Source organism: Canis lupus, chromosome 24 (assembly GCF_003254725.2).
Source record: "Canis lupus dingo isolate Sandy chromosome 24, ASM325472v2, whole genome shotgun sequence".
In the NCBI taxonomy this organism is placed as follows: Eukaryota; Metazoa; Chordata; class Mammalia; order Carnivora; family Canidae; genus Canis; species Canis lupus.
The window spans coordinates 47,294,217-47,306,553 of record NC_064266.1 but is presented as its reverse complement, the minus strand read 5'-3'; the positions used below and the strand labels follow the sequence as shown (position 1 = coordinate 47,306,553).

General features: G+C 58.4%; 1 protein-coding gene across 4 annotated transcripts in view; it reads left to right on the top strand.

Moving 5' to 3' along the window:
* The first annotated feature begins 1,069 nt into the window (after positions 1-1,069).
* Positions 1,070-12,337, top strand: part of GMEB2 (glucocorticoid modulatory element binding protein 2) — a 28,085-nt gene continuing 16,817 nt past the window's right edge. The window contains exons 1-2 of one of the 4 annotated variants that reach the window (XM_035705628.2): positions 1,070-1,201; positions 6,409-6,595. In XM_035705628.2, the coding sequence (XP_035561521.1) occupies positions 6,465-6,595 (131 nt within the window). In that variant the 5' untranslated portion in view covers positions 1,070-1,201; positions 6,409-6,464. Of the gene's footprint in view, positions 1,202-3,418; positions 5,588-6,408; positions 6,596-12,337 lie in introns of those variants that run through there. The other 3 variants (XM_049100338.1, XM_049100337.1, XM_035705627.2) reach the window with 3 other exon arrangements.

The following is a 12,337-nucleotide window of genomic DNA, read 5'->3' as shown; positions in this document are numbered from 1 at the left end:
GTGCGCTCACACTCGGGGCAGGGGTGAGCAGGGAGAGCGATCGCACCCGGATCCCGAGGGCTCGGGCGAGCGTGCCGGGCTCTGAGAGCAGAGCCGGAGCCGTCGGGGACCTGCCCCTCGCTGCGCAGGCAGGGGAGGGCCGCAGTGGCTCCCGGGGCCCTCGGACCGACAGCGGGAAGCCTCACCACCGCGCCTGCTCTGGACAGGGCGGAGGACTGTCGTAAGCAGCCCCGTGGGGTCGAGGGGCACAAGGATGCTAGTGCCCGGCTTCCAGGTCAAGGCGCTCCGCGAGGTCAAGGCGCTCCGCGAGGTCAAGGTGCTCCGCAAGATGAAGATGCTCTGCAAGGTCAAGGTGCTCCGCAAGGTCAAGGTGCTCCGCAAGATGAAGATGCTCCCCAAGGTCAAGATGCTCCGCGAGGTCAAGGTGCTCCGCAAGATGAAGATGCTCTGCAAGGTCAAGGTGCTCCGCAAGGTCAAGGTGCTCCGCAAGATGAAGATGCTCTGCAAGGTCAAGGTGCTCCGCAAGGTCAAGGTGCTCCGCAAGATGAAGATGCTCTGCAAGGTCAAGGTGCTCCGCGAGAACTGGCGAACACGTCCCTTCCTGCGTTCTGGAAATGCACGGGCTTTACCTGTAATTAAGCAAAAAGAGCGCGCGGGCGACCTCGGCGCCCCCTCCCCAGGGTGTGTCGGGCGTCTCTGCGCGCGGGGAAGCTGCGGAGCACGCGGGCCGCCGCCACGGCGGGACAGTGCGGAGGCGGCGCAACACAGACCCCGGCGCGGCCCAGCCCCCGCCCGGGACTAAACTAGGCAGGTGCTCCCGCGGAGCCGGCGTCGGGGGGCCGCGACCCGCCCGTGAGGGCGGAATCCGCAGGTGCGCCGGTGGGCGGGGCCCGGGGAAGGTGCCGCCGCTTCCGCCCCGCCCCCGCGCACGCGCGCCGGGCCCCACCGGGCCTTATTTCTTGGCGCTGCCCGCCTTCCCCTCGAGCGCCAAATAAGTCTCCGGGCCCGCCCCCGCCCTGCGTGCGCGGCCCCGCCGCCTGCGTCACTAGGAAGCGCGCGCCCGAGCTGCCGCCGCCGCCGCCGCCGCCGCCGAATCCCCAACAAGGAGCGGAGCCCGCGGCCGCCGCCGCCGCCGCCGCCCGCCTGACGCCGTCGCCGCCGCCCGCCCGCCGGCGCCCGCGCAGGCCCGGCCGCGGCCCAGGTAAGAGCCCGCGGCCCCCCCGCGGCGAGGCCTCTCGCTCCGCCGCGCGCCGCCGTCCAGTCAGGGGTCCCTGCGGAGCGTCAGGACGTTACGGCGGGGGGAGGGGAGCGGGGGAGGGGCGGCGGCGCGCGGCGGGCGTCACGGGCGTCACGGGCGTCACGGGCCCGCGTCAGGCGGCGTCGGCGGCGGCGTCCGCCTCCATCTTGCCGGAAGGCGGCGGCCGGGCGGCGGGCATGGCCCTCGGGCTGGGCGCGGACCCCGGCCCCGGGGGGACCGTGCGACCGCCCCGCTTCCGCCGGCCGGCGGGGGCCGCGTCCATGTGCCCCTCCCCCGCGGCGGGACCCACACCCGCGTGCCCCTCCCCCGCGGCGGGAGCCGCGTCCACGCGGGCCCCCCTCCCCCACGGCGGGAGCCGCGTCCATACGCCCCCACCGGGAGCCACGTCCGCGCGGCGCCTCCGGCGGGCCCTGGGTGGGGGTCCCGGGCGGGAGCCGCGCGGCTCGGCCGGCGGGCGGCGGGCTGCTGGGCGGGGGCCCTCCCCGGGAGCCCCCTGCGCGCGGGGCGGGCGCGTTGCGAGGAGCAGCGCGGGGACCCCAGCCCTGCCCTGCACCTCGGCGGCCTGGAGCACGCGGTGCACCTTCCAGCACCTTCTGTGGGGGCCGTGGCCACGCCCGCCCGAGGCTCCCCGGGACTCCGCTGCCCCGCCCCGTCCGCGAGCCCGCCCTTGGGCCATCGTGCACCTGCCGTGCACCTGCCGAGCGTTCCAGGGCTCCCGTGGGACGCGGCCCCGGCCCCCTGGGTGCGCCCCGCCCTGGGCGCTGGGTCACCGGGAGCTGCGCCCGCCGTGTGCGAGGCGCGAGTCAGCCAGGCGTACAGCCCCGAGCCCAGAGCGGGCGCCCTGCCCTGGGGTCCTGGAGCCCGAGGACCTGCCCCATGGGGGCGCGGGGCGCAAGCGGCGCTTCCCTGCGCGCCGGCCCTGGAGCCCTGCTCGGGTCAGGCTGGGGTCAGGCGCCCGAAGTAACCCGGTTGGTGCCTGAGCTGAGAAGGGAGGCCGCTTGGCCGGGCGCCCCCCCCCCCCCCGCGGGCAGACCCCCCGGAACCCGGGACTTCATGTGCGAGCCGTGTGAACTTCCACAAAGTCGGCAACTCATTAAAAACGTTTGAAACCCTGCGAGAGGGATCCCTGGGTGGCGCAGCGGTTTGGCGCCTGCCTTTGGCCCAGGGCGCGATCCTGGAGACCCGGGATCGAATCCCACGTCGGGCTCCCGGTGCATGGGGCCTGCTTCTCCCTGTCCTTCTGCCTGTATCTCTGCCTGTCTCTCTCCATATCATAAATAAAAAAAAGACTGTTTCTGTTTATAAAAACAAACAAACAAACAAAAAAAAAACCCTGCGAGGATCTGAGAACCGGTGCCCGTGGGCGGCTGTTGCGGCCTCCGCTGCGCTCCTTGCGTTTTTACCGAAGGGAAGCACGTTCCTGACCTTGCAAGCCCCGTGGGAAGCCAGAGCTGAACCGCGCGCGCCCACCGCGCACTAGCGCTTTTGTCTAGTATTCACGTACCATCGCCCCGGAGGGCCCCCGGGAAAGTAACAGTATCTCCTTCGCCCGAACGTTACATGGAGCCTGGGTGGGCTCGCAGGACCCCGAGCTGCGGGGGGAACCCGGGGGGAGCCCGCGCTCTTCCCTGCGGGCCTCGCTCCGCGGCTGAGCATCATTGTATCAAGGCCTTGAGTTCTGTGAAGTAACTTTCCTCCGGGTTGTTCTGAAAACTTAATACAGTTGCCACCGGAGAGGCAGGAGCTCACTTGTGTGCATTTTCACCCCGTCTTGCTCTGGGTGGGCGCAGCTGCTGTAGGGAGGACCCCGCCTTCCTGCCGCGTGGAGGGGGCGTTCGTGGCCCCACGGAGCTCACCCACTGAAAGCAGGGCTCCCTGCTGGTGAGAGCTAAACCGGTTCAATGTTACTTTGAGTACAATAAAGATTAACAAATTTATTGTTTTTAAAAGTTCTTTTTTTTTTTAATTTATTTATGATAGTCATACAGAGAGAGAGAGAGAGAGAGGCAGAGACACAGGCAGAGGGAGAAGCAGGCTCCATGCACCGGGAGCCCGACGTGGGACTCGATCCCGGGTCTCCAGGATCGCGCCCTGGGCCAAAGGCAGGCGCCAAACCGCTGTGCCACCCAGGGATCCCTAATTAGTAATCTCTACATCCTCCGTGGGGCTCAGACTCAAAATCCTGAGACCGAGAGACTGGGCCAGCCGGGTGCCCCAGAAGTACGATTTTACAGTAGACTTTGACTCATGTTCGTTTAGAGGTTTTGGTTTTACCGCTTAGACTTAGGACACAGCAGCTCTACTTTAGAAATGGGCAGTGCGTCCGTCAGCGCCAGTGACTTCATCGTGCAGCTTTCCTGGTTTAAGGCGTCTGAGCACAGGCTTCAGGTCCCTGGAGGCCCTGCCATGGGACCTCATGGCAGAGGACCCGGTCTCTCGCCATCAGCATCTCCCGCCCAGTGGTGCGTGTTTGACCGAGGCGCAGTCTGCACGCATCGTAACTACCCAAAATCTGGGGTTTGCGTCACATTCTTCTCGGTGCTTATGTTCTGTGATATCACGTGGGCACCATCACGGCGTCCTGCGGTGACTGTCACTGCCTCTCGCCCTCAGAGCCCCTGCAGCCGCTCATCTGACCGTGTCCCCCGTGTCGCCTCCCCAGACTGGCTCCTCTTACTTAGCGGTGTGCAGTTAAGCTTCCTCCATGTCTTTTTCTGTCTTCGTAGCCCGTTTGTCGCTGTCCCTGGATGATGTTCCGTCGTGTGGAGCATAAACACCCGTTTATCCCCTCACCTGTTGAAGGACTCGGTTCCCGGTCTGCTTAGAGCCGCTCCGCCAGCCGAGCCGCCAGCCGAGCCGCCAGCCGAGCCCTGCCCCGGCCCCGGCACGCGGCACACCTGGCTGGCCTGGGCGCCTTGGAAGCCCTAGCAGACCACGAGTGCTTTTGCTCTCGAGCCGTCGTATGCTCATAAGAGGAAAACGGTTCAGTGTGTACTGGCCCAGATCTGACCGTCCCAGGTACTCTGTCTCCGTCCCCGACGGGACAGGCTTCCTCTCCTTTCTGGCGGAAGAACGTCCCCTCGTGCCTCCTTTGGAACAGGTCTCCGCGTGACCAGTTCTACTTTTCCTTCCCCTGAGAACGTCTTTATTTCTGTAGGACGTCTTCACTCTCGAATCCTGGGCGGACAGCTCTGTTCCCCCAGCACCTTCTGGATGCTCCTGCCCCCTGGCCTGCTGGTTTCCGGCCAGGGCTCTGGGCCCCTTGGCTTCTTGTTGGGAATGTGGTGTGTTCCGTTTGGCGGCTGCCTTTGAAATGTTCTTACTTTCTCTTTGATTTTCAGCAATTTGTTAGGATCTAGGCATGGAGCTGTTTGAGGTTTGCTGAGCGGCTTGAGTGTGTAAGTTTGTACCTTTCATTAGATTTGGAAAGTGCTCAGCTATCATTTCTTCGAAACACGCTTCTTCGGCTTCACACTGTCTTCGTCCCTCCTGGGACCCCAGGGACACAGCCGTCCGCCTCTCTACCACGTTCACTCAGCCCTGCTCATTTTGTTCGTGCACCTTTGTCTGTTGTTCAGTTTGGATGATGCACTGGGCTGTGTTCATTTCATTGTTCTACGTCCATCTTCTCCCATCTCTTTTCTGTTATTGAGTCCTTTCAGTGAATTTTTTATTTTCATACACACACACACACACACACACACATTCTCAGATTTCCATTTGGCTGTAGGTCCTGTTCCTGTGCTGAGACTTTTTATCTTTCCACTTGTTTCAAGACGTCTGGCTTTGTCCCTGAAGCATGGTACACCAGCTGCTTTAAAGTCTCTGACGATTCATTTCAGAGTGGGCTTTTCTTGATTTTTTTTTTTTTCTTGAGAATTGGCCAGACTTTCCTGCTTTTTATGTCAGAAAAGTTTGGATTATATTCTGGGTGCTTTGAATATCGTATTTTGAAGCTCTGGGTCTTGTTTAAATCTCAGAGTGTAGACATTTCTGTCCTAGCAGGAAGGCAGCCTGGTTAGGCTCAGGCCGCAGGTTTGGAGCTCCTGCCATGGGCATGGTCATTACGTCAGCTCCGTCTTCAGAGCCCGTGTGGTGCTCTTTGGAACTGACCAGTAGGGTGAGTTCTCCAAACCTTTGGTTTGCCATTTAGGGTCTGGACCCCCATAGACAGTTCTGGGGTGGTGACCCAGGCACCCTTTCCATACCTCCCTGCTCTGCACAGTCTCCGCCATATTTTCTGACCCCAGGGCCCCCTTTCTCTGGCTAGAAACCTTGGTGTTCGTGTGTCCTCTGTGCCGTGACACCTCAGCACAAGGTCTGCCTCGGGTGAGTGTCAACTGGAGGGCAATGGGATCCGCCAGTCGGTGGACCTGTGTGCCTCTAGTCCCTCAGAGTTCTAGGTGCCTGCTGGGCTCCTGCCATCACAGGGATTTAGCAGGGATCGAGGCTTGCTAGAAGGCAGAGCCAGTAAAAGCAAAAATAATAATAAAAGGGCGTTTCCTCCTCTTCTGTCTGGTGTGGGTTTTCCTTCCAGCTCTGCAGACCGGAGCCTGTACTCGTCTCCATATGCTTACTGTGCACGGTCCTGCAATGCGGGCTGCCTCTGCGCGGAGGCCACGGGACTCGCCTCCGGAGGAGTCTGCTTGGGTCCTGGGGTCCTTTTTTTTTTTTTTAATTTTTTATTTATTTATGATAGTCACAGAGAGAGAGAGAGGCAGAGACACAGGCAGAGGGAGAAGCAGGCTCCATGCACCGGGAGCCCGACGTGGGATTCGATCCCGGGTCTCCAGGATCGCGCCCTGGGCCAAAGGCAGGCGCCAAACCGCTGCGCCACCCAGGGATCCCGGGTCCTGGGGTCCTGCTCTGTCCCCTGCTACATAACCACTGAGTTTTGGGCCCACGTGCGGCAGCTCTGTGTTTCACTTGGGGGTTTTAACTCTTCTAGTGGCAAAGATGGGTGGGCTGTATTTATTCCATCTTCACCAGAACCAGCAGCCCCGGGATAGTCCTCTGTCATTTGTGTCAGGAGGGAGCAGGCTCGGACTGAAGGGCGGGCCTGGGAGGTACGGAGGCGCAGGTGCTGGGAGCTCTGTTGTGCCTAACAGAGGCTCGCTGAGACCCTGCGCCCTGCCTTGTGGTTTCTCTAGGGCTTGGGACCCTGGCGGAGTGACACTCCTGGTTCCGGTGTCATCTTCGCTGAGCCATGGCAACCCCGGATGTGAGTGTCCACATGGAGGAGGTGGTGGTGGTGACCACACCAGACACTGCAGTGGACGGGAGCGGCGTGGAGGAGGTGAAGACTGTGCTGGTGACGACCAACCTGGCTCCTCACGGGTGAGATGGGGCCTCTGTCCTGTGAGGGTGTCCTGGGCATGGCATAAGGGGACGCGGCAGGAGTTTCCCTTACTTAAATGTTCTAAACTGGAGTCGAATGTCCATGTCAGTAGAGAGCGTGAAGGAAAAATAGGAACATCACATCATCCAGGAAGCAAAGATAACACTTCATCTTTGCCTTTTTCTCCCACGTGAAACGTGGTCACGTCGTTTATATTTCTAAAGACACATGGTAATTTCTTTTTTCGTAAGAGGGACAGCGGGAACAATTGGGGACTGTTTTTTCAAAATGAAGTTGAAAAGTCAGTGATTTTCTTGACATTCTTCACAAAAACTGAATTTTTTTCTTCCTCATCCCTTGTAATAGAGGTGCACGTGGAATATTAGCTGAAGGGGCGCTTGGATGGCTCAGTCAGTTGAGGACTTGTTCGACCCTTGATTGCAGCTCGGGTCATGGCCTCAGGGTCATCATATTGAGCCCTGAGCCGAGCTCCATGCTGGGCATGGACCCTGCTTGAGGTTACCCCCCCATATTCCCTCTCTCCCTCTCTCTCTCTTTTTCTCTCTCTCAAATAATATATATATATATATATATATATATATACACACACACACACACACGTCAGTTGGCTAAAATGTCCACATTTGACTTCATGAATCTGCCAGCCTGTGGGGGCAGAATGGTTCCTGCCTGTGCAGCGCCCACTACCTCTGCCCTCTCTGGAAGGGCTGACATAAGAGGTGACCCTGCGCAGGGGGCCTGCGTCCCCTTGTGCTTCCTGCGCAGAGGGATTTAGGCTGGGGTGGTGTTCTTGTCTCGTCTTTCTGCATGGGGCACGTTCACACCGATCTCAGCACATCCGTGCAGCGGCGGGAAGCTTTTGCCTTTTCTCCGTCTGACGGAACTTTCAAGAGGAAGGTACTAGACCAGGACCCGCCCTCAGCACTGGTCCCTGTCGCTGGCCTAGAGGGCGCTTGGGTTTTCTTTCCTCCTTGTGTAGCTAACTTGGAGTTGCCGTGTGGCTCCAGGCGCCTGGACTCTTCCTGCCTCATTTCCGCACTTTGGAGCTGTGCCCTCCCATGGAGGCCTTTTATTTTATTTTTTTTTAACTTTTTTAAAAAATATTTTCTTTATTCATGAGAGACACAGAGAAAGGCAGAGGGAGAAGCAGACTCCATGCAGGGAGCCCAATGTGGGACTCGATCCTGGGACTCCAGGATCGCGCCCTGGGCTGAAGTCAGGCTCTAAACCGCTGAGCCCCTCCCAGCTGTCCCCCTCGGAGGCCTTTTAACCCGCCTTCCTGCAGGCAGCATGGAGGAGGGCTTGGCTCCTGCTAGGCCCCTGGGTTTGACAGACCGGATGCTCAGCTGCGTCACCGTGGCAGGAAACGCAGGGCCTTCCAATTGGATTTCCCACCGAAGTTGTCTTGCGTTCATTGTCTATGCCCCTGCTGTGGGCAGCTATCCAGGTTGCAACCCCAACATGTCCCTCCCCGCCAGGGGGCGGCACCCAAGCGCCCTCCCTTGGATTTGGGACGGCCTGTGGGGGATGATTCACCATGTCAGGAGTAAGTTGCCCCCCGCCCCCTCCCCCTGCCTGCCTGGTGCCCTGGATGCTGTGAGGAGCCCTGATCCACAGCCATTCTCCTGGAGGTACTCTGGTCCTGGTCAAGCCCAGCTTTGCGACCCCCCCATCAGGTGCCTGACCCAGCAGGGAGGAGTCCTGGGTGGATCTAGCCCCACATTAGAGTCTCCTGAGTGGCCCCGATACTGTGGCTGCTGCTGTGGGGTGACACCATTCTGCCCTTTTGTCCGGGGCTGCCAGTGTAAGCGCGTCTGGGTCTGTCTCCTTGGGCTGCTCAGACTCCCCAGACAAGGCGTTTCACCAGCTCTGGCTGCCATAACAAAGTACCACAGACGGGACGGTCTGCACTAAATAAACTTACCTGCTTGTGGTTCGGGAGGCCGGGAAGTCAAAGATCAGCCGCTGGCAGGGTTTGGGTTCTGGCGAGGACTCTCCCTGGCTTGCAGGGACAGCTTCTCACCATGTCCCCATATGGTGGGGAGAGAGTTTCCTCCCTTCCCCTTCTTACAAGGTCACAGTCCTGTTGCATTAGGGCCCACCCTTAGGACCTCATTTAACCTGAATTACTTGCTAATGGCCGTTTCTCCACATTGGGGAGTCATCCTGGGGATCGGGCATCAGCAGAGGAATTTGGGGGAGGACGCAGTTCAGTCGCTGGCAACACACTTTCACCCTTTTCCTGGGTGGTGACTGTCAACTGCTGTTGGTGTTTTAGGGGCTGGGCTGGGGGCAGGCAGGGTCTCACTGTCCAGGATGCTTGGATTTTCCCCGTGCCCCTCCCCACCCCTGGTGCTTGAGGCCCTATCAGTGGGAGGCCTCCTTTCTCCTTCTAGGGTCTTGTGCAGGTGAGGCTGGGACTGGGATAGAGCTGCTCTGTCGTCCCTTACTCTTGCTGCCAAAGGCAGCCGGTGCCCAAGCCTCTGGATGTGGAGTGTCTGTCTCATGTTTATTTCCTATTTAACTGGGAAGTTTGCAATAGGTTCTTAAAAATTAATAACAAATTATTATTATGAAATATGTGGTAGAAAATTAGGAAATATTGTTGAGCAAAGACTAAAGCAGGTTGTGTTGCCACCACCTGGAGATTGCTGCCGCCAGCACCCTGGAGCAGGCCCTCCAGGTGTCCTGCTTGGAAGCGAAGGCACAAGTCTTTCTTTCTCTAAGCCTTTTTGTTACTCGGTATAGTAGTGCACGTGGAGAAAGCAGAGGCGAAGGCAATGTTTCCAGCACCCCTGAGCCCCCGCAGGCTCCCTTCCAGTCCTGCAGATGAGCTTGATCAAGCTGTATTGTGCTTTTTGTTCTGGTTTTGTGTTAATCAGTGGTCTCCACTTTTCTACGTTGACATGTTTTCATCTCTCCTCCATTTCTGCTCATCGTGGGTTCTTTGAGGTCGACCCTCAAAGGCTGGGAGGCAGGCTGCTGTGGACAGTGCCCTAAAAATTCTCGAAGCCCTTTGGCCATCAAGCGAATCCTTGACATGGTCTTTATCCTGAGGCCATTTCTCACCTTGAAGTCTTTTGCCAGGTGGGAAGCTGGAGACGTGAAGCAGCTGGACTCCCGTGTTCCCGGTAAATTCTGCACCCCACAGGATCACTGTCTCCCTTTTTCACACATGATTGTTTCTGCTCTGAGAAGCTCCTTGTTCCCTTCTGCCTTCTGCCCGAGATCTTCCTTGAGAGAGCCACACACAAGTCCATTAGGATCTTTTCCACTTTCTCTGTGACTGTGGCTTACGTTTTGCCAGTTTTTCCTCTACTGTATGGTGCAGGATCCTTTTCCAAGCCTGCCGCAGCCGCTCCCGTCCCCAGCCTACCCCTGCTCACCATCTCTGTGCTTCCTCCCAGGATTTTGTGACAGCTGTACCATTTCTGGTACAGTTTCTTTGTTAGGTTTGCTGCATGGCCTCCCCACGCTCAGGGGCTTAATTGGAAACGGTGGCCGGCCAGGCAGTGGTTCTGGCCGAGGCTGGTGCTGCTGGGCCCAGCCAGATGGTCTAGTGTGCCCGCCCTCACTAACTGGAAGGGCAGAAGCGCTCTGCTCGTGGCTCTCACCCTCCAGCACCGCTTCCTGGCTGCCTTCATAATGGAAGGTTCCAGTAGTAGGCATGGGAGCTGCAAGACCTACTGGGGCCTGGCTGTATCCCATGGTCCTGGAGCCAGGGTACTGAGGCACTGCCCATGTTGGTCGGTCATTTATGGAGGAAAGGAGAGGCTGTGTGTGCCTTCTCCCTGGGAAACAAAACCCCATGCTGGGGTGGGGGCAAGATTATCTTAAAGGACCCAAGGATATTTCTCTTCTTTGTCTATGAGAAATCTTGCTTACTGTCCCAGTATTTGGAAGCAGAGATTCCCTCTTGCTGTGTGTTTAACAAAAAGGGTGGAGTGAAGAAGCCAGTTAACCTCCTTGTGGGTGCTGATTTCTTTTCTGGCTGGGTATTCGGGGGAGAGCTTGGGAATGTTCCTCATTCGTGAAAGCCGGCTAGGCCTGCCTCCCACCCACTGCTTTGCCATGGCGATGGGCATGCGTGGCCCAGGCTGGGAAGAAGAGAGTAGCATTTTGTAGATAGCCAGCAGTTCCTATAAACATTTGATTTAAGTGGACATTTTTCAAATAAAATTTGAATAACAAATGCCAGTTAATTGGCTTGTCCTAAGAGCAGGGGGGGGTTTGATCTTTGGTGTGTGTGGTGGGCAGGCACAGAGGGAGGTGCAGTTGGGGGTCTGCCCCTCGTGTCTGCCTTCCTGGATGGCCCTTTGGTCAAGGGCGGGGCCTGAGGGCTGGGTGTCCCCAGGGTGGTCCCCGTGGATGGCTTACTGCCTCTGTGCACAGACCCATGGTGAGGCCAGGCTCTGGCTCTTGGTTGGCACTTCCCTGTGTCCCACTCCTGACTCACTTTTCTTAGGGGCTCTCCTGTGTAAAGGGGCGTGCCCCAGCTTCGTCATTACCCTTTTCACTTCCACCTTATGGCTGGGAAAGACACTTTCCCTCTGAGTCCGTGCACCATTGTTGGAGTTCCGATGTTCGCCCTTGGTAGTATTCTTCATGGAGGAGTCGCTCCTGGAAGGCCCCGAAGACCAGATTCCAAGTTTGCCTTTCTTGTCAGCTCTCACTTCTGACCTGGCTGGAGGTGGAGACTGGGAAAGTGGGCCTGGCCTGGGCAGCCATCCTTGGTGCTGCAGGGTTGTGGAGCTACTGCCGCAGGAGCAGTCGTCAGCGGGCAGGGGAGGGGATGTTGCCGTCAGAGGCCACACTGAGCTGTGCGTCTGCTCGGTGTGCAGGAGGAGCGCCTCTGAAGGATCAAAGGAGGGTGCAGGGAGGTGGTCTGACCCTGGGGGAGGAAGGAGGGATGGGAGGATTTGGGTGGGAAGAGCCTCAGACCCAGCGTGCTCTGAGAGGTCTGGCCGGGTCCTGGACGCTGACAGAGACCGTGAGAGGAGCCACGGCTCGTGTGGTTTGCTGGGGAAGTGAATGGCTGCCCGTGAGCCATTCCTGACTGGGCCTTTGTGTGTGACCACACCTTTTCCCACAGAGAAGTGCACGGATGCCCTCAGTGGTCATGAGGGGATACACCTGGTGAGCCTCGTCCAGGCCCCAGACCAGTTTTCCCCATGGTGCTTGGCAGGTGTGAGGGCACCTTATCTGTTGGGTTAGTCCCTACAAGTGCGTGTCTGGGTCAGAGGGGTGTAGCATCTTGCTGCCTGCCTGCCAGGCCCCACCGTCTCCGGCTCGAGTGTGCTGGACATGGCTCAGGGGCTCTGCCCTAGGTCTTGGGCCGTTGTCCTCAAGGGTTGTCATGTCAATCCTAGGGCTCCTTAGGTAACGTCAGAAACAAGCTGTCTTTCTTGTGCTACCATATGCCTGTCCCTCAATTCTCTTTTTATTTTTTATTTTTGTTTTTTTTTTAATTCTCTCTTTTAAAAAGAAATTGTTCATGGTGTTTTTCCTTCATACAGAAAATTCTTATTTTTATTTTATTATTTTACTTTGTTTTGTTTTTGCTTGGGCACAGTATGCTTTATTGGTGGTACATGACAAGAAGACTCCCTACTGGCCTCCCTCCCCTTCTTCAGGGGGTCTGGGATAGAAACCGTTTGGCAGTCAGGAGATTCTCTGTGTGTTGGGAGGAGTCGGGCAAGGACATCCTAGCAGCTGAGGGC